The sequence below is a fragment of the Batrachochytrium dendrobatidis genome, assembly GCF_000203795.2.
Source record: "Batrachochytrium dendrobatidis JAM81 unplaced genomic scaffold BATDEscaffold_2, whole genome shotgun sequence".
Classification (NCBI taxonomy): Eukaryota; Fungi; Chytridiomycota; class Chytridiomycetes; order Rhizophydiales; genus Batrachochytrium; species Batrachochytrium dendrobatidis.
Genome location: NW_006281100.1, coordinates 374940 through 399345, shown reverse-complemented (window position 1 = coordinate 399345; position 24406 = coordinate 374940). Strand labels below are relative to the sequence as shown.

The following is a 24406-nucleotide window of genomic DNA, read 5'->3' as shown; positions in this document are numbered from 1 at the left end:
ACAAATTCCTTTTATATTAGCGAGCTGATCACATTACAGCCATCTGCGTAAAATGAAACAAGGGTGTCAAAGTGTATAATAAACAGTCATCAAGTGTTGGTTTCCACTCAATTGACTAAAAGCATGCATTTTGGCTCATTAATCGACCTTGTGGCTGACATGAAAACCATTGTATTCCCAAGACTGCAATCATTGTTCTTCAAGAGCGCGAACACATCCGAGTGTCTGTCAAAGCAATCAATTCGTAATAGAAAAGCATATTTGCTCATCATACATTCAAAGAAAATATTAACTCCAGCTGAAAGCTAAATACAATAGTGCTCCAATTTACGTGAATAAGACTGGTAATACACTAAATTCTTGAACCTGCTAAAACTTTTATAAAAACAATGAATTTATTCGTGCAAGATCCCTTTCTATATGACGAACGACCTAGATTTGACTGTCCAGAAGAATATGCAGCAGCTATTATTACGATTCTATCACTCATCGCTGCCATATATAATTTTATAGTCCTTGCGATGCGAATTCGTCGCTCGTCTTCTTCAGCACTCCTCCGTCTTTTATTTTTTGTCAGCATATGCACTATTATAGCTCTTGTCTGTAGAATTATTACACAGTATTTCTATTTTATAACTTTTTTCAGTGGTATCACAAACTTAGCACTCGCAAGTGGTTCTATGGGATTTATGATTACTGAAGCTTGGACCACCAAGATTTTTATGCCCAAGATGACTGCATGGACCATGAAAAAGCTTGTTTTTCTCCAGGTCGCTGTACATATTATCACAGCAACACCCATTTATTTTAAAGGATTTTTATTTACCCAAAACTCTGACCCCATATTTTTTGCAAAGGTATATCGCCTGGTGTTTTTATAAAAATATTGAGACTGACAAGCGTGTATATCACCCAAAATGTTCAGCTAATATTCCATGTAAATTTTCAATTTGGTAGTGGTTCAAATACACTTCTGGAGTATGGTGAGTTACAAGTGGCCCATCACTGACATCTAGACGCACTGATTGCATTGTATCTGACGTCACTTTAATCTGTAACTCATTACACTGTCTAGGTGGGGATGGTGTATTTTCATGGACACGATTCTTAATATCTGGCTTGCAAGAGAAATTGTTGCTCTATCTGCCAGAATGATTGTAATAAAAACACAATCGGGAAGATCACAAACATCCAAATCAGCAGCATCAAACGGATCCGTGATATCTAATGGTGGATCTACTGATGCCAGCTCCTCAAACACACCCCAGCTTTTAAAAACTGAGCAAAAACTTGGTACAAGAAAATCTGTCGCGCCAGTTAAAACATACGCTGAAAACATTGTAAGAAGATTCCAGCTCCAGTTCCGCAAAACCATTGTGTGGATGGTCATCTTTTCCATTATTGATGTAACCAGTGTAGTCACGTACTTTATCTATGTGTTGAATTATACACAACCTGGATCTGTAAAAAATCGTCATGCGAGTGCATTCTCCCAGATTGCCACATCAAGTGTTGGACTGCATTTATTGGCTGTTTCATTATTGATTCGCAATTTGACTAGACTGGTTAGAATACCTAATGACAAAATATAAAGATATTTTAAAGTTGATTGTATTTGGTGAGTCTATACCATGGGTTTATAGTCATATTAGCGTAGAATGAACTGCTAAATAAGTGTCCGTGTACAACAATGATGAGTGTAGAGTTGTATTGACAGCATCAGACCAGTCAGATCCAATATATGGGCTCAGATTTGGAGAAAGGTCATATTCAAAACTATAGCCTGATTGTATTATATGATGACCGTTGTGTTTAGAATTGAGAATGTCGATTGTAGTCAATTTCTAGTAGCAAAGTACAACGAATATTTGACCATTGTTTATTCCAAAGCAAAATAGACAGCTACTGTAAGATAAATACAAGTGTTCCATTTTGCGTGAATATGGCGATAAGATTAGAACAAATTGGCATTCCAAAGAGGGTTTGCATGAGACTTTAGACGGAGAAATGTGAAAATGCTGCTTTGAGGGGCTTCAATATTGCTCGCATCTGCATAATCATGCCATTTAAAGCTGATGTTAGATCATCCTAATGGATTGCATGAATCTACTATTTAAATTATAAATTACTTTTGATTTGACACATCCCAGATCGCAAGATAGCGCACAGACACAACAGAGTAGTACTTTCTGCCTAACAGCATGAATCACAATCAGGCCTTCCTAAGTAAATCAATCGCAACGCTGTCAGATCAGGCTGGTCATGTTTTAGAATTGGCATAACAGCTATAAAATCTGAAATGGAATAGCAAACCTCGCATTCAATAATCAGTTCTTGCTGCCCACTCTCATGACTATCCAATGCCACTGGAGTCTCTGCAGACACTGGCCGCAAAGCACCAGTGTCTTGAAAAGTACTGAGCTCATTATGGCTGTTTGCATGCAGCGTTGGCGGAGACAACTGTGCATGTCTGTCATACGCAAACCAGATATTGCTTACAACAGCAGCAATCGTTTTAGCTCTCAATATACTTTCTCCTTGAAACGATAGCAATGATCCATCTGTGCTGAGAAGCCTGTTTAGATGAATGTTAGTTTGGTATAGAACGGCAGAGGATTGCTGCTAGGAGTATCTGATAGTCTTGAACACTAGCCATATCCATACATTGTTGACTCTACACCTCCATATGTTGCCTGTGCCAACAAGTCCCCCACTGCACGTGCCTTTAGCATAGTAGTGATAAATTGGTCAAGCTATGAAAGATCAATATAAATTTCAGCAAACGCATTGTTATCGGTTCAGTCTGGAAACGCTACCACATCAAAATACAACAGTCGGTGATATAAACTCGAAAGGATTTATATCAAGCAATGCATATCAGCTGTATTGAACTAAAACAGTAATCTCACATACATCTACTGTCGTATTCACGTAAAACGGATCACTAAATAAGTTAAAATGCATAATAAACAGTCAGTTTCTCCAAACTTGCTGGACGATCTTGTTTTGTGAGTTCTTTAGCTTCCCGGTCTTCTGATGATCGAAATAGAAAAAAACAGAATAGCTGAACCCAATATCCGATTTCAAACTTTAAAGAAACGGTTTGATGTAGATGACCGTTGATTAACAGTTATTTGATACAGGTCATAATCAACATATTGACGCTTTGCTTTTTGCATTAATCAATGCTTAAACACCTGTTGAACAACATTAACAACTATAAAACGATTAATATTTAGCATCATTAATATAGATGGCGACGCAGTTATGGGAAGTGAGAATTCATCTTGCTGTTTGCCCAAAATATCGTGCTTCAGCAAGTGTAAATTCAAACCATCGGCATTCAGATGTTGATGGGTATCGTGCACTCTTGACTACGACATTGCATCATGCACGAGTCTGGTTGTATGTAAAACCTTTAATCGCTCATTTTTGATGGCGATACAAACTTGCAGCCCACGATTAAACGTGTCTTTCAAACCCTCTTTCATAAGCACTAAAAAGACATTGTAGATTTGGTAGTAGAAGTTGCAGGAGTAACAAACCCAACCCCGCACAAATCTGGTTGAATCAAATTTACGTGAGCACCTCGAGTATACAATGTACACTGATAATGGCTGTTGACAGCTTTTCATTTCTCTTTGTCCTCATTCCTTTTGTCGATAATCATGAGTGAACACAATTTTGACACGAATTACCTCGTGAGATTGTTTATTATACTGACTCTTGCTGTTCCATTTTACATGAATACGGCTGTGATTATTCATTGGTGAATTAACATTCGACTATGCCCAGTTTCAATGAGTAATATGTAGAGATACTGCAAGCCTATTTATCTCGGCCTCCTTTTAACAGCAACATCTTGCCATTACTGAGCCGTAGAAATTAAAATGACCGTGATGTTCTACATGTATAAGCAAGTGGATTCAATCTTAACCGGCACCGTCATTGTTCATTGTTCATTTCAACTACAATATGTAGTGTATATCAAAGCATTTGCAATGAAATCAATACAAGCCATTTGTTCAAATGTAAACTTTTTAAAAACCTATTTCCATGAAACTGTTCAGTTGATATTGTATGCTTTTATTTCTCCGTTGATTCAAACAAGCTTATTTTACAAAACTCTATTTTGTTGTCGTTGTACTAATACATGTCGCTATTTACTCAAAATTCTGTCCTGTATGCAGAACGGCCCCTTTTTGATTGTCCAGAAGAATATGCTGCATTGGTCCTAGTTTCTGTTTCACTTCTCTCGGCCATTTATAATTTATACCATGTATCTGTTCGCCTTTACCGTAATCCCAGCTCGGCTCTCATCCGTCTTTTATTTTTTGTTGGCATATGCTCAATAATTGCGCTTACTGGCCGGATTCTGGTCGAGTATGTCTTTTACATCAATTTTTTGAGTTCAATTAGTAATATCACTATTGGTGCTGGGTCTATTGGATTTATGATTACACAGTCGTGGACAACTAAAATCTTTGTGCCTAAAATTCGAGATGTAACTGTTAGAAAGATTGTTGCTTTGCAGGTTATTGTACATTTGATGACTGCCACTCCCATGTATTTTAAAGGAACATTTTTTGTTCAAAGTACTGATCCTATTTTTTTTGCAAAGGTGGGTTTAGTTGTGATTGTATGACTGTTATTTATCATTCCAACAATATATCTTGTATAAAAGCTTAATTATTGGTTGTATACTCGTTAATTTTTGAATCAGTGGTTCAAATATACAACATCCGTATGGTAATTACAAATGAACCCACTATACCGAAACAGTCATGCCTTGGCTAATTTATAATTTATAAAGGTGGGCATGGTGCTTGCTCACTGACACTTTTACCAACATCTGGCTAGCCAAGGAAATCATTGCGCTTTCTCGCCGAATGACGGCCATGAAAAACAGTTATGAGATGCCTACTTCCAAAACTACAAACCAAGGTTCGGCTAGTGTATCTTCCTATGTATCTGAAAAATCGCAGTCGATTACGCCTATTATACCACGCCCAGTCGTCAACCTGCACATTTCTGAACTTATGGCTCGGTTCCATGCCCAATATCACAAGACAATCATGTGGATGGCCATATTTTCCATAATGGATGTAGCAGCACTATGTCTGTATATTGTTTATACTTTTAATTATGATCATCCAGGGACCGTCAAAAACCGACACGCAAGTGCATTTTCACAAATGGCAACCTCGATGGTTGGAATGCATTTAATGGCGACCTCATTGCTGATCAGCAACCTAACAAAACTGATTAGCATTCCAAATGAAAAGCGCTAATTACAAATGCCAACTTGATGAATGGTTTAAAACATCTACAAACAATCCATTGAAATTCAAGCGTTTGCCTATCGTATTGTATAAACCCAACATCATATTGACTGTAGATTGTGCGTGTACAAAGTGATATAATGTTTTAGTATTCAATACTATTAATCAAAATTCAATAAACCATGTGCTGGTTAGTTTTTATCAGATTGGATTGTATCTAGTCTATTCAGTATGAACCATGTTGTATTTATAATGCCAAGCCTTGCGATATGAACAGATTGCATCATTTTGCAATGACCAACTATTTGCATTCTTTCATATTACAAATTGACTAGTTGAATACATTAGTAAGATGGGTAATAATCATTCCATGAGATTGGCAGTTTATGATGTATTTTGGCACTTGTTGATCTATTTTACGTGAATATGACAGTAATTTCTAGTGAATCTCAAGCGACCAGTGATGAAACAATACAATGAAAAGAGTAATATGAGATGCTGAATGTGTATGTTTAGTGACAATAAGATAAAGTGTAGAAGCCAGCAGACTGGAATAGAAACACATGGAAGTTGATCGAAGCCTTGATGGAAACCGCCCGAATAAAACACAGAATGGTTTTTTATTTTAGTGATTTGAATCGTTTTTGACCTTTCATATTTACATCTGTTATAGTCGAGTAGCTTCAAGCACTGGAACTCTTTTTACCAGTCTCGCTTCAAGGTAAGGCCATTCTGGACTAGAAACGAATCAACTTTATTTACATCATCACATAAGCCAAGTCTTGTACAATTTAAAAAATCAAATTTGAATTCATGTGTGGTCTGTCCTATTCAATGCGTAAATCCATTGGTTTCTTATGAAAGTGCGCATCAATAGTGGATTCGAATGTAATGATTGAACAATTGTCTAAATAAGATGTGAATGCATTCAAAAGCAAGCCGACCCTGTTGCCATCAGCTCAGTGGATCTGCCGCTACAATTTTGTTTTTCTCCTTTTTCCTTCTGTTTCCATCTACTGCATCTTTCCACTTATTAGCAGCCTGTATTGTTGCTGTTCTTGTGCAATTCATCTCTAGTTCCTTATACTGCTATTCTGGCTTTTCACCCTTAGTATCTAGTGCACTCTGGCAGTCTCTATTGTGTTTCTCGAACTCATTCGAGACTATTTTTCTTCTGACATCTTTCTTGCTACTGCGTCTGTATCTGTTCTTTTATTAATTTGCTACGCTGTTTATCGTACGATTTGGCCATTTTCCTCTACTACCCGCTCCAATAGATCATCCTCAAAGCACAACCGTCGAAAGCAAGAGTCTCTTTTACAAGATAACCATTCAACACCCCTTACTGAACAAACTGCTCTTAAAACCATGTCTGTCGTCGGAATTGATTTCGGCAACCTCAACACAGTAGTTGCTGTTGCTCGTAATCGTGGTATCGATGTCATCACCAATGAAACCTCAAACAGAGCAACCCCCTCGCTCGTGTCCTTTGGAGAAAAACAACGTTTTCTTGGAGAGGCTGCCAAGACCCAAGAGGTTTCCAGCTTTAAAAACACTGTTGGTGGCTTAAAGCGTGTTGCTGGTCGCCCCTTTAGTGATCCCGAAGTCATGGCCAAGGAAAAACGTTTTATTAACTCCAACATTGTCGAGGGCGAAAGCGGCGATGCTGCTGCATCCGTCATGTTTCAAAATGAGGTCCAGACCTTTTCTTTTGCCCAAATTGCATCCATGTTTTTAGTTCGAGTTAGAGAATTCACCAGTGCTGAGATCAAGGCTCCCGTCACAGACTGTGTCATTTCCTGCCCCACATGGTTCACAGATGCCCAGCGTCGTGCGCTTATTGCCTCTGCTGAGATTGCTGGCTTGAATTGCTTGAAACTCATGAATGACACTACTGCTGGTAAGATGGTGTATCTGACTACTGTTTTGTATTGAAATTAAATGCTCGAAGCAATTGTTGCTTTGTCAATGTCTACTACAAACTAGCCGTTTCTAAATACCATTGCATGTTAAACTACTCTAGCCGCGCTTGGTTATGGTATTACCAAGACTGATCTTCCTGATCCCGTAGATCCCAAAGTGAAGCCTCGTGTCGTAGTTTTTGTTGATCTTGGTCATTCTTCGTACCAGGTCGCTGTTGTCTCTTTGGTCAAGGGCAAACTCATTATCAAAGGAACTGCTTGGGATCGTAATCTTGGTGGCCGTGACATTGACGATGCCATCACCAACCACTTTATCAAAGAGTTTGATGCCAAATACAAGATGGACATCAACTCTAATGCCAAGGCTGTATTCCGTCTACGCCAAGGAGCTGAGCGTGCCAAGAAGATCCTTAGTGCCAATGCCGTAACCACCCTCAATGTCGAATGCCTTTTAGACGATAAAGACGTGTCTGGGCATATTAAGCGTGCTGAATTTGAAGAATGGATTTCTCCACTTGTTCAGCGTTTGATTCCTCCTCTTCAGGCTGCTCTAGATGCTGCTGGTGTGACTCCCGATGAGGTTGACTTTGTCGAACTAGTCGGTGGCAGCACTCGTGTTCCACTTGTAAAGGAGACTCTTGCCAAATTCTTTGGTGGGTCACTCGAAGGCCAAAACAAGCTTGCCACTACTCTTAATCAGGACGAAGCTGTTGCCCGCGGGTGTGCACTTCAGTGTGCTATTATCTCTCCTGTATTCAAGGTGCGTGAGTTTGCTACCCAGGAATGGAATGGATATCCAATTGAGCTTCAATGGGATCCCTCTCAAGCCCCTCCTCCCAAGAAAAGTGGCGAGCCTGTTACTACTTCTATGGAGGCATTTGCTCTTGGAAATGCCATTCCTAGCTCCAAGATCATGACTTTTGTTCGTGCCATTAAAGATGAAGAGCTCGACCCTCAAGACGAAACGGTCAGTCTTGAGATTCGTGGTGAGTATGGTGCTGCTGCTCTGGCACGCGATTTCCCCATGGGTGTAGGCGCCAACATTGGCACATGGACCATCAAGGGGATCAAAAAATATCCTTCGTGCGTAGCCAAAGATGGTTCTGCCAAGGCCACCATCAAGGTCAAGGCCAAGTTGGATATCAACTGCCAGATTGTTCTTGAGGCTGCCAACCAGATTGAAGAGCTTGTTATCCCCATTGATGAATCTGAAAAGATAGATGCTGCTACGGTCGTATCCCCCACAGGCGATGCCATGGATGCTGATGTATCCGTCACCACTGAAATTTCCAAGAGTGGCAAAACTAAAAAGGTAATCAAGCGACACGACCTGGTCGTCATCCCACACACTCACTCCGCATCTGTTGAACAAATTGCCAAATGGACTGCTGCTGAAGGCCAGATGTATGCATCAGATCGCCTTGTTATTGATACTGCTGAAAAACGCAACACTCTTGAGGAGTATGTCTATGAAGTTCGTTCCAAGCTAGAGATGGCATGGAGCGAATTTGTCACGGATGCCGATCGTTCAGCTTTCCTTGCTCAGCTTAATGACACAGAATCGTGGCTGTATGGCGAGGGCGAGGAAGCCACCAAAAGCATTTATGTTGAGAAGCTTAATGAACTTAAAAAGGCTGGCGATCCTATTGCATACAAGTATCTTCAGAGCGAGGAGCGTCCCAGCGCTGAAAAGGCCTTCCGCGAGTATGTCAATTCTGTCGTTATTAGTATACAAGCCGAGGACGACCGTTACGCACATATTTCTAAAGATGATCTTGACCGTGTTCTTAACGAATGCAAGGCCAAGCTTGACTGGCTCAATGCTGCCATTGGCAAGCAAAATGAGACTCCCAAGCATGTCGATCTGCATGTCACTGTTGAACAAATTAACATGGAGCGAAACGCTCTCCAGCATCTAGCCACACCCATTTTGAGCAAACCTAAGCCTGCTCCCAAAAAAGAAGAACCTAAACCTGCTGAGCCAGCTACCGATGCAAAAGAGGAAGTTCCCGAAGCAGCCAAGGACACACCTGCTGCTGAAAACATGGATCTGGATTAAATGGTCTTTTAACAATTATTTCGGCACATAGTGATTTTTGGGGTTTGGGATGAAAGTAGGAATGTTTGGAGTGACACATTGTTAGCATGTCCTGGATTGCCGTTATTTTTCTATTTTTAAACAGATAAATGTCATTTACCAGACAATTTTGTCAGTGTTTTCGATTTTGTGATTTAGTTTTAAATAGTTTATTGTGTAGATGACATTATAACAGTCGGGTTTACTACACGCATTGTTTTCGAGTACATATTTTGAACAGATCGAGTTTACAACAGACCACTTTGATCAGTCAGACTCCTCGCTGCTCATCTAGTTTCTGACTATTTATTGGTGCTGTTTTGGTTTATGGTTTTCAACGTTTGAATCTTTCACCCAACTAGATCTATAGTAATGCAATGGGCTGCTAATCAACTCGATTTATGGCTAAAAATAATATAACCAAATCCAATACGTCCAACATCATTCCAAACAAGTTTTAATCTGTCAGCATCTTACAGCTCTTCTATATACCTCTCACATGACATCACTAGATAAACCTTTTGCCTTTAACAAGGATGACTGTTCATGGTACACTCCGTTTTATTGTGAAGAAAATATATATCGTCTTGGTTGTGCCTTGAAACAGCTCGAGCCAAGTGCTAATTTCGAAATCGTCTTTATATCCAACGAGCATAAAAAGGTGAATGAGTCAAAGATTGATACTAGTTTGTCATGCCAGTATATAAGTTGTTGATTTGAGCTACAAGGCTTATCATGAATCCACCACGTTTATATATTGTTTTGAATCAAGTATCATGTGAAGACGATCCATCAGACTGTATGATCAGATTCACAACCATGACATTGTCAATACCCACTCACTCGACTTTTATACGGTTTGCACCATAAATGTGTATTGACTTCAACGATTTAGATTCCTTTGTGGGCTCAAAAAAATGGATCTAGCGACGACTCCATACCAGTGATTTGGGTAATCTTTAGATTCAATGAGCTTCTATTAATGTATTTAGCTTATTTAGTTTTTATTTAGGACTATCATGTCATACTGTTTCAATCGACAGAATCAGCAGTCACTTGTGTGTACGATCTGGATACAGTTTTACCTTTTCCAGTAAGCTTTTCAGAATACATGCTCAAGGCATTGAAACCCTCTATTATAAAAACACTACCAAAGCAGTATCATAGGTATATCCAAGTGTATCTACGATTTGGTTTGTTTCTCGTGTCAGTCATCTATACTGTATATTAAATCTGCCATTCTAGATTATTTCGTGTGATTCCAGGTCATAGTTTTTTAACCCATTTCGCATCAGATAGAAGCCATATGGTAAGTTGATATGGGTTAAATGGTTTTCCAACAAGGTGGGTTGTGAGTCGAATGGGTTTATATTGTTTGTTACTCATACCAAGTTGGGTTGTTTTTAGTTCAAAGACAAGGCCTGGATAGCCGAACCACCCAAAACATCCTGTATTGCAACCCAAGGTGCCTTGGTGGTCATACTATTGATAGTGTTGGTGATTTATTTAAATTGGATGGTATATGCTGACCTTGCCTTTTTAAAATCCCGCTAGATTCAATCATGAATTTGCCAGAATATTTTAATATGACGACCAATACCAACCATCCTGTATTTGGAAAAGTACTGACCGAGTCGGAATTGATTGCCAGATATTCTTGATTCTGTTGATTGTTTAAACATTGTGGATGTTAAGCCTCTAATACTGTTTAAAAATTGTGCACAAGTATCAACTGTCTTGAATAAAATATTCATTTGCTGGGATTGCCCATTTGAAAGCAATGGCAAAGCATAAAGTGTGTACAGATCATTGGCAAACCAAGGGGTAGATTAACATTAGCAAAAATACATTACACATGCTGTTGGCAACAAGTAGCGGTAGCTACATTTTATGAACCAGCTTTAAAAACAAAGCATACAATAACGGGGACAAGTCAATATTATTAATAGCAATCGCGTTGAATGTCACCATGGGTAAGTTGTCATTACATATCCGATTCACAGACGGCTTTACTGTTATACGCAGAGTTCGCTTGCAATCTTTGAAGGCGTATGTATAAGTGAGTCCATCGCGTGCCCATGTTGGATGTCGAGGAACCTGATCGAATACAAAGATACTCTTGTGTACTGTTTGAGTGTCGTAAGCCTCACATGAAGGGCATTTGTGCTGAAGCCGTGCACCTCCAACTGGGCTGACGTGATGAGAAGAAGCTGAAGGGAAAGCGGTTTGGACAATAGTATTTATAAGCAAGGCTTGAGTACGAGATTGATCGGTCGTGTCTTCCCTTGGGGTTGATGCAAGAGACGGTTGTGGTGTAGGAGGTAAAGTCATTTCTGGAATAAGTGGTGGTGGGATGCGTCCACTTTGGACACCTTGTCGCATATCTTCCAAATAGCAGCTCAACTGTTCGCGATGCTCAAAAAAATTGCTGTATATTTAAAAAATAAACATGTCAGAAATGCAAGCAATGGATTGTTCCAGGTTGTCCCTTGGATAAACATACAATCAACTTACGCAGTTGCCAAGCCGCCTGGATGCATAGAAAAGGAAATTCCGCCCAGAAAATCAAACTGCTCTAAAAATGTCTTGTGGACAAAATAGACTTCTCGCTCGTCCTCATTACTCGTAGCACTATCATTGTGTGAAATGTGTCCTGGCTGCCAATCGCCAAAAATTAGATGGTCAAATGTGTGGATCTTGGTAACGACCGTTACTGTATTTTGAATATGGTCAGATGAAAGATGTTTGTATAAACTCCAAGACGATGGGCAGGACAGCAATACATTAAAGTATTTGGATGTTTGACAGAGACGCAAAGCCGAGAAAAACCCAGCACGCATGGCAATATTACAAATGAGTTCAGCTGGAAGAGATTGCAGTTGAACTGAACTTGATACAGCACCAGTTTGGTCAATGATGTCCAACAAATCGCTCGAATCATCAGCAGCAATGTCTTGAGTTGCGTATAACCTAAGATCGAATGCTGATAATGTAGCGGTATCTAACACTGAGAGAGTTTGTGAGGACGACTTTGAAAGTATGTGTACTGCCAATGGTGCCAAAAATGAAGGCGATTCTAGCCAAGAATGACTCTTGCTAATGGTATCGCCAGTTGTTGATGACCTAGGAGAGTCCAATAAGCTAGAGTCCAACAAACCAATGAATGGACTCTCTGAAGCTGAAGACAAAGTTGTCAAGTCATCTGAATGTTTAGAGCCAACTTTACTTTTTGGCAAGACAGACTGAGAGGGTTTATTTGCAAGTGTCCAAGACAACTTATTCGATAACATTGTTTTTTTGATTGTTTTTGAGATCGAGGCATACACTCGTTGTAGCAACTGTTGCTTACTCGGAGCAGTCACGGAGTGGTTTGATAAGCTTTTCGTGCGAGTTATGGACAGGCTTGACATTGCAGTTTAATGTAAGAGTACAAAGTACATTTAAACATACAACGGATAATATAATAATCAGACTTGATTGTTTCAGCTTGTAGTATCAAATGATGTCACGAGTAATAGCTGAAACAACTATCAAGTGGCAGCATTCTAGTCGTATTCGCGTAAAATGAAGCACTACGAGTGCCAAAATACAGAGCCGTTCCATGAAATGATTGTTCAGTTCCCACCAAATTTACTGGAAAAATATGAACTCGGAATTCCTTGACAAACTCGTTGGTTTTTCCTGCTAGTTATGGAATAATACTCTGTCAAGACATGCAATCTTGTTCTCTTGAAATAGAGCATGAATGTATCTGTGAGTTTGTAGTTGTATTGGCAACATCAAAATTCAATATCTGAATCGCAGTGGGTGAATCTGGTTTTAAACTTGATGATTGTACAATGTGTGGCTATAACAAAAAAGATGGTTGATTGTGTGCATCGTATGGACGCTGTGCTTTGAAGAATTGAGAATGTTTATCCAGATGGTCGATTTCTAGTAGGAAGCGCAACACATTGATTATTCTGAAGCAAAACTCGTTGCAAGATAATACAAGCGTTTCAGTCCATGAATACGACTAATTTAAAAACAGGTAGAATTTTATAAAGAATGTGGCGGAGGTCGATTCAATTCACTGCGCAGCAGGAGCAGACTAATTCATCAAAATCTACATTTATACAAGCAGAAGACACACGAGGAGCAACCCGTGTAGAATACAAATACAGACTAATTGTGCAATTTTGGGAACTGGCATGTGGCAAAACACTTTTGATGGAATTAAAATAATACTGAGGGTTGAGCTAGTATCGGGAGTATTGAGCTACAGTTGCTGAGAACTGAGTTTGCAAATGAATGTGGACTTGTTCAACCCCAAATCTAACACAAATGAGAGCGGGGTTGTGGTAGCAAAAAACACTAATTTAATGAGGGACAGATCTATTTGTTTGCAGCTGAATATAGAGTAGATGTTGGTAGATTCTGCTATACAAAGCATCGAGTTTTACATGTCAAGATCGACCATTACAGTTGACAACAAAAGTTTGACCGAGTCTTGAGCAAATGGAGATGACAAATCGCAAAGTAGAATTCAATAGAGCTTTCAATGCAGCTTTACTCGGACAAACTACCCGACTGGCTTTTGCTTCCTTCTGAGCCATAAACAATTGGATCCACCAATGCGGTGTTCAAGGCGTAATGCGCACGACCCAGTGGAACACGCGCATATAAACGATATACGACATCACCAGTCACTGCAGCTAATAACAAAATGATATGCATGCACAGAGGGAATAGCATTCAAGTTAAAGCCCGCACTATTTGAACTTGCATTTCTTTACAGCTGAGGATACGCTTGTTTAAAGGGATCGTGTCACCAACTCAAAAACGATCTGAAGCTTCACTCCCATCTGGTGTATTAACTGTTCTCTTACTATAACTAGTATTCAAGTTGTAACTCGTTGCATCCCCAAGTCATTACCTTAGACTCACGCTTGTAGTTCTACTCTGCAATATCCAATTAAGCCTGAATTAATTCAAGTAGCACTTGATCTACTTGAAGAATCTCGACAATACCATTACTGGAAACAACCGACTTTAGACTTGCACCATGCATTCACTTGCTGCAATTGATTGTGTCACTAGCACTGTTCCACCAATGTGCGACTCCAGTGACTGTCCATATCCATCGCCTATCCAGTCTCCACAGTCAGTCACAAAACCTTCAACTCAAGACTTGTCTTTGACCATCACTCATTCTCAGATGCAGTCCTACAGCACTATTCCACACAAAGAACATATCGATCTGACTACTGATAACTGGCATTCCTTTGGCCACTGCAGTACGAATGATTCTGACAACATTGCTTTAATGCTCACGGTTTCCCCAAAACAAGCTGGCAACGATGCCAGCTTGTTGCCATTTCCGTCCATGGTGAATGGCAAGTCGATCTTTGAATCGGAATGTTCCAATTCTACACTCCACACTACTGGTATCGATATAACAAAAAAAGCATTGGACGTATCTATCCCTGCATTGCCAAATATTGCTATAATTCCAACGGCACAGATTGAGTCATCTAATGTTGAAGCTTTTTCGACCTCTGCAACAGTATCCAGGCGCAAGCAGAACAAGCCTGCACGATCCATTGCAAGATCCTCGAGTGCCATGATGTCGGCTACTCAAAATTATCGCATTGTACAGCTGGATGTCTACGATGCCTTCAAAACAAATCCCAAACAGCTGTTATCTACTCCGCCCATCAACAATCCTTCCGGTATGTCCAATGACACCGTTACTTCTAGTACTACCACTGATGGATTACCATCTGCATGGCATCGTCTTCAAGTTGCCATTCTCCCATCCGAGTCTAGCAAGCCTCTCCGTCTTACCAATACGATGGCTAGACATTACCGTTTCCGCCGTTTTGGTCATCATTTCTCTTCTATTGCGTCCACTCCAAAAACTTTTGGCTCCACTTGCTTATCTCGATCCATTGCACAGACCGTTGCTTCTTGTGGTCTTTGGAGATCCAACCTTGCGTCCAAAGCCCCTGGTCCATCTTTACCCAATACGTTGTCTACACCTGTCCATCTACCAACCCCTGCATCATCTTCAAAACCATCCTTTTCTGCCTCGGTTGCTTTGGATTCGACTCTTAAGCGTCCTTTGGCAACCATATCACCCGTCTCATCCCCTGTTGTCTCAACTACACCTAAAAACAACTCTCTAGCTGCTCCAAATCGTGTCAAGCCTGTAGTAGCTACCTTGTCTACAAAAACCCGAGCTTCGGTCAAAGAATCCAGCCCAACCGATGGCTTTAAAAAATTGACTGGTGCTACAGTCAAGCGTCGCTCCAGTATTGCATCCCGTCAGCCAAAGCCGATCCCTAATTTTCTTGCTAATCTTGGCGTGGATACCAGTGTTTTTAACAATTCCGAATTCTCGGAAACCAAAGGTGCTCCCGTTGTATTTTGGAAAAGTATGAATTATTTGAGCTAAAACTGATTCTTAATTATGCATTGGCCGTCTTTTTATACCTTTTATTCCAACTAACACTCAATTTTCTGTCAACAGCTGGCTCGCAACCCTTGAAGTTTCCATCTGGCTTATCTATGGCAGATGAACTTACCAAAGAAGAGCTACAGACGTGTGCTACCTTGCGTATCTACCCTGATGTCTATTACAATATCAAAAAAACTATGCTACAAGCCGTTGCCTACTATGGCCCCTTTAAAAAGCGTGAAGCACAGACATGGTTTCGTATCGATGTCAACAAGGCATGTGTTTTTCTTGCAAGACTACCCTATAAATAGCATATTGTATATCTAATACCATGTACTTTGCTTTTGGAATTTAGATCTGCATCATTTACGACTGGTTCAAGAGTTTAGGATGGATCCCAAACGATGGTGAGTGGGCAACCGCACCTCTCACTTCTCAAAATCCTACTGCAAGTACTACAATCCCCACGGTACTCGATCTCAAAAACTCGAATGCTTCATTATTCAAAAAAAATAGGTCAGCAGCATCATCCAAGCGCAATCTTCCACCCATCAATACTGCCTGCATTGATAGAAAGGCTTCATCAATTGAATCTATTCCATTGACAAGCGCTACATTCCTGTTTGCAACTCCCATATCTGCTGTTTTGAATCAAGAGCCTTTTTCTGGTAAATCTAGTCCTGATCTACTTACTTCAGATGCAAAGCGTATTCGTACTCTGTAATTTCTGGCTTTTTAGAAATGCATCTTTGAGTCTTTTATCTTCCTATTCATGTATTTGTTTCACTCTTTTGATATTCGTGCAGCCTTTTCTTCACGTACTCTCAAAATACTGTTATATGTCTTTGTACCTACCATTCTTTTTATTCCATGTCGTTCAAGTCCCCGACTGCCAATCGATGTAGTTCTGCACACCTACTTGCCATATCATCTGATCATTTCGTTGTCATTCCATAACATTGTCTTGTTTGTATTGCTCAATTCTTTTGAAATAAAATTGATCTTGTAAAATGATCAACATGGACACGATGTCCATTTACCTTTGATTTAGGCTACGATGGGCAAGTCCAAGAAACATGACAGTGACCGTAACAAGAAGCGAAGCAGTAGCAGTCATCACAAACATACGAGCCATAAACATCACAAAAACTCTCATGAGGAAACACATTCCAAAAGCCATACCAAATCCCATAGACATGGCGGCATAGCTACAGGAAGCATCTTGAGTCTTGTATCTCAGAGTCTGACTACACCTTTATTGCCACATATCACCCCGCCTGTTTGTTCACCCAAACCGTCTCCCACCCAACCGATTCAAACACTAGCATCCACTTCAAGTCAATCACTGAACAAGACTCGAGTAACGAAACGATCAGCCATGATGCCCATGTCTCAAAAGGAATATCTGGCAGAACAATCTACTATCCGCAAAGTATATGATCAAGAGACTGGACGAACAAGGTAGTACTCTGCATAGCTTGTTCAATGAACTCACTAGATTTTTTTGGTAATGATCTACATTTTAAACTGTTGTATTGTGTCAACCCTACTTGCTCTGTAGAACCATCCGTGGATCGGGTGAAGTGATTGAAGAGATTGTAAGCAGGAGCCAACAAAAGGCAATCAATACTGCATCGACTGCATCGGATGGAGCTGTCTTTATGCACGGTTTAACTCTTTTAGGGCAGCCATCACCCAAGAAATAAACTTGTTTTATTTCCAACATGTACAAGTGTGAAGGAGCAATCTAGTGCAAGCATGTATGATGATTTATTAATGGGTGATGGAATGAGCCAAAAGACAGCATGACGTACATCACTCGGACTGGTCATCCGAGTCTTCATTGCTATCATCATCCGAGTCTTCGCTGCTATCATCATCCAAGTCTTCGCTGCTATCATCATCCGTTTCTGCTGCGATGGTTCTTCTTTCTAATCGAGAATTTATGGCAGCACCAATGATGTGGATTTGCTCATGCATGGCCAAGGTTTGTCTAGAACGAGCAACACTCGCAGTGACCACTCCAGGGAGATACTGTGCAATCAGTCGAAGCACCTCATTTGGTAGCTGTGGAATGCATTCTGAACATGACATGGCATCTGTGACCCATCCAATCTGTTGTGGTGGAACAGCTGCTGTAGACACAATGGTCTTACTTGGATCTACCAAATAAAATGTCAAGAACTTGCAGTGAGCACATTGATCTTTAAAAGGATCCAGCAATCTGATGGGGTTGAGTCGATGCTGGAGAATGTTGGGATAGGTCACACACTGGCCCTGTTTCAATACAATACTTCCCAAGTCCTGGTTTGTAAAGGATCCAGCTGCTAGTCCGTGTCGATCGAGGATATGGCCAGCCGCGTTATTCGACCGACTCTCTGGTCTGGGTGTAACGGGCGATCGAAACTCAATGGTTGGGGGTGTCACCATATCACTCACAGCATAAGCATAGATTCCAGTAGCCACAATGGCTTCGTTGGCATTTCCATCAAAACACCATTGTTCTCCTATGTACTCGGGGTGGTTAGGAGACACATGTATCTGGGATAGTTTAATAATGATTTGAAGACGACGACCTTTGAATGAGACATTTGCTTTTGGTATGTTGGTATGAGGAGCATTGGTTGAGTCTGATGATGTATCTGTAGTTGAGCCATGCGATACATCATCCGACTCTTCACTATCGCTACTCGATAAATCATTTAATGAATCTGCGCTTTGATTTACAGTGAGTAGTCTTGATATGCTAGGCAATGACATCAGGAGTGACACCTGCTTCTCAAACAGCGGTATGAATTGCTGGAAAATATCTGTAATATCTTGATACAACTCCGAGTGGTGCGATGGATGAAGATTGTTGATATAGGATGTGATGGTTGGAACTCCTGATGGAGAAACTACCACTTCGCTAGGCAGCCATTGAAACCGAAGGGATCGTGTAAGCCAAGGACCAGTAATGCCTCGATTAGGAACACGAGCAATCTGATTGCCAGATCCAACAAACTGTGACCATGGAGGTTGCATTCGTTGCAGATTCTTGCGACTATCTAGCTTAATCATGGTGTGATTGTAGTAGAGACAAAACAAACTTGGATGGACAAGTGACAACTCATTCTTATCGGATGATACTGCAGTGTCAGAAGTACCCATCGTAGTGGTGGATCGACAAGTCATCAACCAGTCTTTGTGCTCTTCTGGAATATCCTCCAAAATGCGAGTATGGGCAACCAATCGAGCTTGTAATAGCATGGGAATAGCATTAGATGACGATAGTGTTCCTACAACCGGTCCTGGTACAATAATAGATCCATCATCTAGAGTGCATACAGATGTGTCGGCCAAATGCCTTGCAAGAGATATTACCATGTCCATATCCAGACTTGGTTGGTCCATAGTTGCTGCCACATTGGACATTTCAGATAGCCATCTTTGAACAATTTCAGGAGTACCAATCGATATCCACCAGCTTGGTTCGTTCAAAATGTATGCCAATACATGCAAAGTTACCAACTCTGTGGCAGAAGCAGCTACTAGACCTTTAAAGCAGCCTAGAGTGTTGTTGTTTTTGAAAATAGACTGCAAGCATGCAAAATCTGGATTCCCCATTGAGTTTCCACTGAATAAGTGTCAAATTAGCTTGAATTGGAAAATAAATCAAAAGCTATTTCACAGCGATCAATAATAGGAATGAAATTGCAAATATCACTAGTGCAGTATTTGGAATGATCATTGTATTCCTGTATTATGACAATGATCGGACTTGTTGACACAATCAATTTTCCAACGATCTGCACTACCACCTGTTGCAACACCAGCCTGCTTGATGCTATCAGAGTGTTTTCAAAACAGCGAGATTGGGTTAAAGTACAAGTATTGTTTTTCCATTCTTATCTCTATCGCCAATAGCCATCAAGACAACCCAGTTTACTATACACGATCTGAATATCAGATATGGATTGGTACCATGTTTTACATTTTCGATGATCATACAATTGAGTGTATACATTACTCATGCTTTCAACATCAAGCTTGTTTTTAAATCATTTTGGAGTATCAAGTTAGCATCGAGTTACTGCTGGATTTCAAATGGTTCAAGTCATATAAGCACACCAGTGTAATGCTTGTAATATAAAAACGCATCATTTGACTACCAGGGTTGACAACTATACTGTCCTAACAGTGAGATAATTGGTATATTTGTCATGTGGAAATCCATCCACCTTACAATTCTGGAATCATTCAAGTAGCATGCAGAGTTTATTGAAAATGTATCAACCAGTCAAACTATCGGTACCATTGGGAAGCAGGAACGCCAAGACATTCGCCAACTGTTACAAAACTGTAACCAAGATTTTTAAACTTGGTAATGACATGTAGAGCCCAATTAATCTCGTTTATAACAAAATCGTGCTGTAGAGAAATGAATGGTGTGGCCGGAATAGGATGTCCAGCCATGTCATTGGCATAACTAGCATCGTTCTCAGCAATCATGTTGGAATCGTTATTGTGGGCCCAATCACCCGAGTCGAGATTCCAGGTCACTACTTGGTATCCCCAAGTTGCCATGGCACTCAGAACAAGCGCGTTTATGCTACCATATGGTGGACGCATGTAAACGGGTGATTTACCAATAATGTTGCGAATCAAAATATCGTTCTGGGACATTTCGGTCCACATTTGAGCTGCATTCAATGAAGTCAGATCGGGATGGGTAAGTGTATGAGAGGCAATCTGATGTTTAAAGTAAATATCAACAGTCGAGTATTAATAAATAAACCCTGAATACAATGTGAGATTGAATACAAAGTATATTACCTGATGTCCTTCAGTGTGTGCACGACGGAGAATAGAGATATAAGGTTCAAGGGCAAGATCTGCAAAGTTCTTGCCATTCACGAAAAAGGTTGCTTTGACATTGTTGTCTTTAAGCATATCCAAAATAGCAGAGACATTGCTGGTCGGTCCATCATCAAAAGTCAGGGCAAACTGTTTTTACAATAACCATACTGAGAGTGGTATTGGCCAGTATTACATTGACAGTTACTAGTATAAACACATGTCTAAATTTGGCTCGCAAGTCATGACATCAAAGTAAATAAAAGTCACAGTTTTCAAATAAAAATACTTTAAATCTTTAAACATATAAGGTTCAGATCTGCCAAAGACCGACATATTCATTTTAATCTCGTTTACGCTTGGAAAATCGATCTTTGGCGCCAATGATTGGAGCTTCTTCTTTTTCAATCTCTGTAGCTTTAGCAGCCAGTGCGCCAAACACACCAGCAGGAATAGATTGACGTTGAATATTTCCAATTTGCCTTATTTCACCATGGTCGTCCTTGGCATGCATAATCTTGTTCATATTGGCTTCTGTTCCAGGTATATCATCATCGTCCTCATCACTGCTGTCATCATCAATCTCAATCGCATCCGGATTAGCCGATTCTCCCTCTGGTACAGTAACCTTGGGCTCTGTCTTTTCTGCACGCACAAATCCAACCACACGTGTCCCACCAGCAGTTTTCTGCTGAGCTATTTCTTCAGCTTCTAGATCCTTCATACTGTCAGGATCGTTGGTAGTCGAAACACTCGATTGCCCATCTGCAGTCTGTCTAGCTGCAAGAATTTGCGATGAAATAAAGCTAAGATCCGTGTTATATTTGGCTTGCACAGATCTCTTGATTCTACATAGTATATTAAAAAACAAAGGTTTAAAAGGCTGCATAGTTGATATCCAAAAGCTAGCTTTATAGCAATATCAAAATAATCAATAGCTTACCGAAGCGTTTCTTTGAATGTATCCTCATTGCCAAATTTAACTTCAAAATCATGCCACACTTTCCAAAACTTGGGATCTATACGTGGATCACAGAATTGACTAGCATAAGCCAAAATCGCTCGTGATCGATCTACTTCACCAAGTTTAGTTTCCATGTCTGCAAATTTAATGGCAATATCTCGTGCTTGCGTGTCTGGCAAAGTCTCTAATGCACGCTGGTAGATTTCACGGGTGGATACAAGTCCAAACGATGACGTTGCTTTGGATATGTAGATTTGGAACATTTCTGCGCGATCCTCATCGCTTACGGCGCGGGTAGCACGGTCATAAATACGCATAGCATGGCGTGCAAGCCCATGGTTTTCTTCAAGATCAGCATACAGTAAAAACAAAGTTTTTGCAAATTTGGGTGGGCATTTTTCTAGTGATTGTTCAAACAAGTCACGAATACGCTCCATTTTGGATCCGCCATACCGTGCAACAAATTTAACAAGATACAGATTCCAAATTTCAAATGCAATTGGATATCCAAACAAGTCAATGCCACGCTCATATACTCGAAAGCTTTCCTCAAAGTATTTGTTTTCTTCGAGAAAGCTTGCATAGTTGATGATAATTTGTGGCGTGGCAATCTTGAGTTCCATAATGCGATCATAAACGGCTTTGGTGCTTTCGGGAGTTCCAATAGACTCTTCTACATCTACATAAAGTGACCACAATCTGATGCATTTAAAAAGACGTTGGTGAACGGATTTGGTTTCATCGTTGTATCTAATCATGGCGTGCTTAGCGGGTGGACCGCGAGGAGGAGCTGTAGCACGACCAAGTATTTCAAGAGCATGGGATATGGCATTGTGCCGTAGATCCATCTCCACCCATTCACACCACACTTGTGCAAGATCATCCACGCGCTTATATGGTACCAGTACTGCCTTTTCAAAAACATTATGTGCCATGTCCACTTTTCCAATACTCTCGTAATATTTGGCAAAGTCAATCCAGAGATCGTGCAATTTGCCATGTGCCTTTTGAGGTGAAACAGACTTAGTGCCAAGAACATAAGATTCGACAATTTTTTCAGGTTTGTTGGCATCCTGATATAGTTGTGCCCTCACTTTCCATTGCTGAACATTGTGTGGGTTTTGTCGAAGCAAAACATCGTTGATCAGGAAACTACGGCGTTCCATAAGCTTTTCAAAACGGGCAAGTCGCATATCCACATCAACAGCATCCAGCATACTCGTTGATTTTGTTTCAGAGCTATCCTCATCATCACAGTCCAAAGTGTCTTTTTCAGCAGCAAGGCGCTCAATACTCGAGGCAATAATATTTTCTTCCATTTTAGCATAGGCATCAAATATCATGGAAAAGTCGCGCACAGTAGTGACGTTTCGAATGCCTTCTTCATAAACATCTCGAGCACGATCAAACTCGCCTCGAACAATCCACCATCGAGCAAGACTGTTCCATAGTTTTCCTACTTGATCTGTGAAGCGAGCAATGCCCACTCGCAAAATACAGTCAACATCCAGTGATTCGATTGGCATAAAATGCTCGCCATTACTGATTCCGTGTCGATAGTTGCTGCTATTAGTGTAGCCTCCAGAGATGGGCAGCATGTGGTCTCCTGAAATATTGTCATTGACTTCTTCAGGATGTTCGCATACTACATCGCAAAGTTCAACCCAATGTTGAAATGCAGTTTTTTCGCTAGTAGGGGATGCATATTTGGGATTCATGACAATTGCAGCAAGTACTCTCGCTGCATCTCCATGTCGTGGTGGATCAAGATTAAGCAAGATCGAAACAAATTGTTCTGCTTGATGAGGCTCCAGTTTAAGAAACCGAAGCCAGCTTCGAACACAAATTTCACCACCGACCTGTTGAGCAAATTCAAGATAAAGTGGCCATATACGCTTGTGCTGAGAAGTGGGCAAAGCTTTAAGGGCCCGATCAAATGTACGACGAGTAAAAGTGAGCCGAGTAGGTTGGTGCATAAGAAAACGACAATAAGCCAACCAGATGACTGGAAACTTGTTGCATAGCGCCAGACTTTTTTCAAAACAGCCATTTATTATCAACCACTCCTTGTGAGCTGGAGTAAATACTTTGTATGGTTTCCGTAGTCCTGTTTTTGGATTGGTATCTGTCATGAGAACTTGATTTACTCGCAGATCTAAATATTGCTTCCACAACTTGTAGCTACCAGGAAGTTCCTTGATGGCCCGTTCAAAAATAAATGAAATTTCATCAAATGAAGCCTTGCGAGCAGACAGATGGGCAATGTATCGGGTCCAAGACTTGATGGTGAATGGGTGTCGCAGACAGTCTTCTTCATATACTGATTGTTTTAAAACGGTTGATCCATGTTTGAGATACATTATAATTGGTAAATACAATAATAAAACGCATTGTGACCAACATGCATGGGAATGGTAGTTGTACTCACATAAATCCTGCAGAGGAACTTGCATCATCATCTTGTCAACCTCGGATTGGCGAGCAGCAACTCTTTCTTTTGCAAATTCATCAATCATTGCCGTCACAGATGTAGTTGGTATTTCGTTATTATCTTGAATACCTGGTTCAGGTATATGTTGGTCGGCATCTTGTACTGTGTTTTCCATTTGGATATCGACATCATGTTCAACAGAATCCGGTTCCAGATCCAAGTCTTTGGCAACATCAGCAATGACTTTTTTCTGTGATTTAGCAGCAGAATCCTGTCTTCCTGTAGCTTTAGTAGTACGTTTTCCTCTGGATCCCATCAGACAATGCCGCACTGTATTTAAAGTAAATCTGATGGAGTGAAGATAAAAACTGCAATCTTGGATAATCAAAATCACCAAACCGTAAACTATGCAGTTTGAAGTCTAAATTATACCGCCTAGTCCATATATCTAGATC

The 24406-nt window shown here is 40.4% G+C and overlaps 11 protein-coding genes across 11 annotated transcripts; 6 read left to right on the top strand and 5 right to left on the bottom strand.

Moving 5' to 3' along the window:
* Positions 1 to 389: 389 nt before the first annotated feature.
* Positions 390 to 1592, top strand: BATDEDRAFT_86504 (uncharacterized protein; the record flags this gene model as incomplete). Its single annotated transcript, XM_006676952.1, has 3 exons — positions 390 to 857; positions 958 to 983; positions 1076 to 1592. 3 exons carry the CDS (start codon positions 390 to 392, stop codon positions 1590 to 1592), a joined length of 1011 nt encoding a protein of 336 aa, XP_006677015.1.
* Positions 1593 to 1947: 355 nt separating this feature from the next.
* On the bottom strand, positions 1948 to 2732 carry BATDEDRAFT_86153 (uncharacterized protein; the record flags this gene model as incomplete). Its single annotated transcript, XM_006676826.1, has 4 exons — positions 1948 to 2049; positions 2130 to 2222; positions 2314 to 2575; positions 2665 to 2732. The coding sequence occupies 4 exons, from the start codon at positions 2730 to 2732 to the stop codon at positions 1996 to 1998; spliced, it is 477 nt and encodes a 158-aa protein (XP_006676889.1). The 3' UTR covers positions 1948 to 1995.
* Positions 2733 to 4153: 1421 nt separating this feature from the next.
* BATDEDRAFT_86505 (uncharacterized protein) lies at positions 4154 to 5269 on the top strand (the record flags this gene model as incomplete). The annotated part of the gene is made up of 4 exons (XM_006676951.1): positions 4154 to 4621; positions 4724 to 4749; positions 4814 to 5122; positions 5158 to 5269. The coding sequence occupies 4 exons, from the start codon at positions 4154 to 4156 to the stop codon at positions 5267 to 5269; spliced, it is 915 nt and encodes a 304-aa protein (XP_006677014.1).
* Positions 5270 to 6650: 1381 nt separating this feature from the next.
* On the top strand, positions 6651 to 9263 carry BATDEDRAFT_9358 (uncharacterized protein; the record flags this gene model as incomplete). The annotated part of the gene is made up of 2 exons (XM_006676436.1): positions 6651 to 7182; positions 7306 to 9263. The coding sequence occupies 2 exons, from the start codon at positions 6651 to 6653 to the stop codon at positions 9261 to 9263; spliced, it is 2490 nt and encodes an 829-aa protein (XP_006676499.1).
* A 517-nt stretch (positions 9264 to 9780) lies between these two features.
* Positions 9781 to 10835, top strand: BATDEDRAFT_22749 (uncharacterized protein; the record flags this gene model as incomplete). Its single annotated transcript, XM_006676549.1, has 5 exons — positions 9781 to 9942; positions 10177 to 10233; positions 10294 to 10448; positions 10527 to 10590; positions 10689 to 10835. 5 exons carry the CDS (start codon positions 9781 to 9783, stop codon positions 10833 to 10835), a joined length of 585 nt encoding a protein of 194 aa, XP_006676612.1.
* A 327-nt stretch (positions 10836 to 11162) lies between these two features.
* BATDEDRAFT_86590 (uncharacterized protein) lies at positions 11163 to 12571 on the bottom strand (the record flags this gene model as incomplete). The annotated part of the gene is made up of 2 exons (XM_006676825.1): positions 11163 to 11709; positions 11796 to 12571. The coding sequence occupies 2 exons, from the start codon at positions 12569 to 12571 to the stop codon at positions 11163 to 11165; spliced, it is 1323 nt and encodes a 440-aa protein (XP_006676888.1).
* A 1754-nt stretch (positions 12572 to 14325) lies between these two features.
* BATDEDRAFT_86506 (uncharacterized protein) lies at positions 14326 to 16444 on the top strand (the record flags this gene model as incomplete). The annotated part of the gene is made up of 3 exons (XM_006676950.1): positions 14326 to 15697; positions 15793 to 16001; positions 16076 to 16444. The coding sequence occupies 3 exons, from the start codon at positions 14326 to 14328 to the stop codon at positions 16442 to 16444; spliced, it is 1950 nt and encodes a 649-aa protein (XP_006677013.1).
* Positions 16445 to 16777: 333 nt separating this feature from the next.
* BATDEDRAFT_86507 (uncharacterized protein) lies at positions 16778 to 17426 on the top strand (the record flags this gene model as incomplete). The annotated part of the gene is made up of 2 exons (XM_006676949.1): positions 16778 to 17181; positions 17282 to 17426. 2 exons carry the CDS (start codon positions 16778 to 16780, stop codon positions 17424 to 17426), a joined length of 549 nt encoding a protein of 182 aa, XP_006677012.1.
* Positions 17427 to 17535: 109 nt separating this feature from the next.
* BATDEDRAFT_86589 (uncharacterized protein) lies at positions 17536 to 19326 on the bottom strand (the record flags this gene model as incomplete). Its single annotated transcript, XM_006676824.1, has 1 exon — positions 17536 to 19326. One exon carries the CDS (start codon positions 19324 to 19326, stop codon positions 17536 to 17538), a length of 1791 nt encoding a protein of 596 aa, XP_006676887.1.
* Positions 19327 to 19961: 635 nt separating this feature from the next.
* On the bottom strand, positions 19962 to 20713 carry BATDEDRAFT_31316 (uncharacterized protein). Its single transcript, XM_006676679.1, has 2 exons — positions 20536 to 20713; positions 19962 to 20451 (listed from the first exon to the last, which is right to left on the bottom strand). The coding sequence occupies exons 1-2, from the start codon at positions 20650 to 20652 to the stop codon at positions 20005 to 20007; spliced, it is 564 nt and encodes a 187-aa protein (XP_006676742.1). The 5' UTR covers positions 20653 to 20713; the 3' UTR covers positions 19962 to 20004.
* Positions 20714 to 21328: 615 nt separating this feature from the next.
* BATDEDRAFT_795 (mRNA splicing protein SYF1) lies at positions 21329 to 23850 on the bottom strand (the record flags this gene model as incomplete). Its single annotated transcript, XM_006676405.1, has 3 exons — positions 21329 to 21404; positions 21500 to 23052; positions 23146 to 23850. Coding segments are annotated over 3 exons (2334 nt in total), but the record flags the coding sequence as incomplete, so codon positions are not given.
* Positions 23851 to 24406: the final 556 nt, after the last annotated feature.

Bases quoted from the DNA above. Each gene is read 5' to 3' on its own strand.
- BATDEDRAFT_31316 (XM_006676679.1), bottom strand. From the start codon at position 20,652: ATGCTTAAAGACAACAATGTCAAAGCAACCTTTTTCGTGAATGGCAAG. The intron at 20,452-20,535 runs GTAATATACTTT...TTTAAACATCAG, and splicing joins CACACACTGAAGGACATCAG to ATTGCCTCTCATACACTTAC.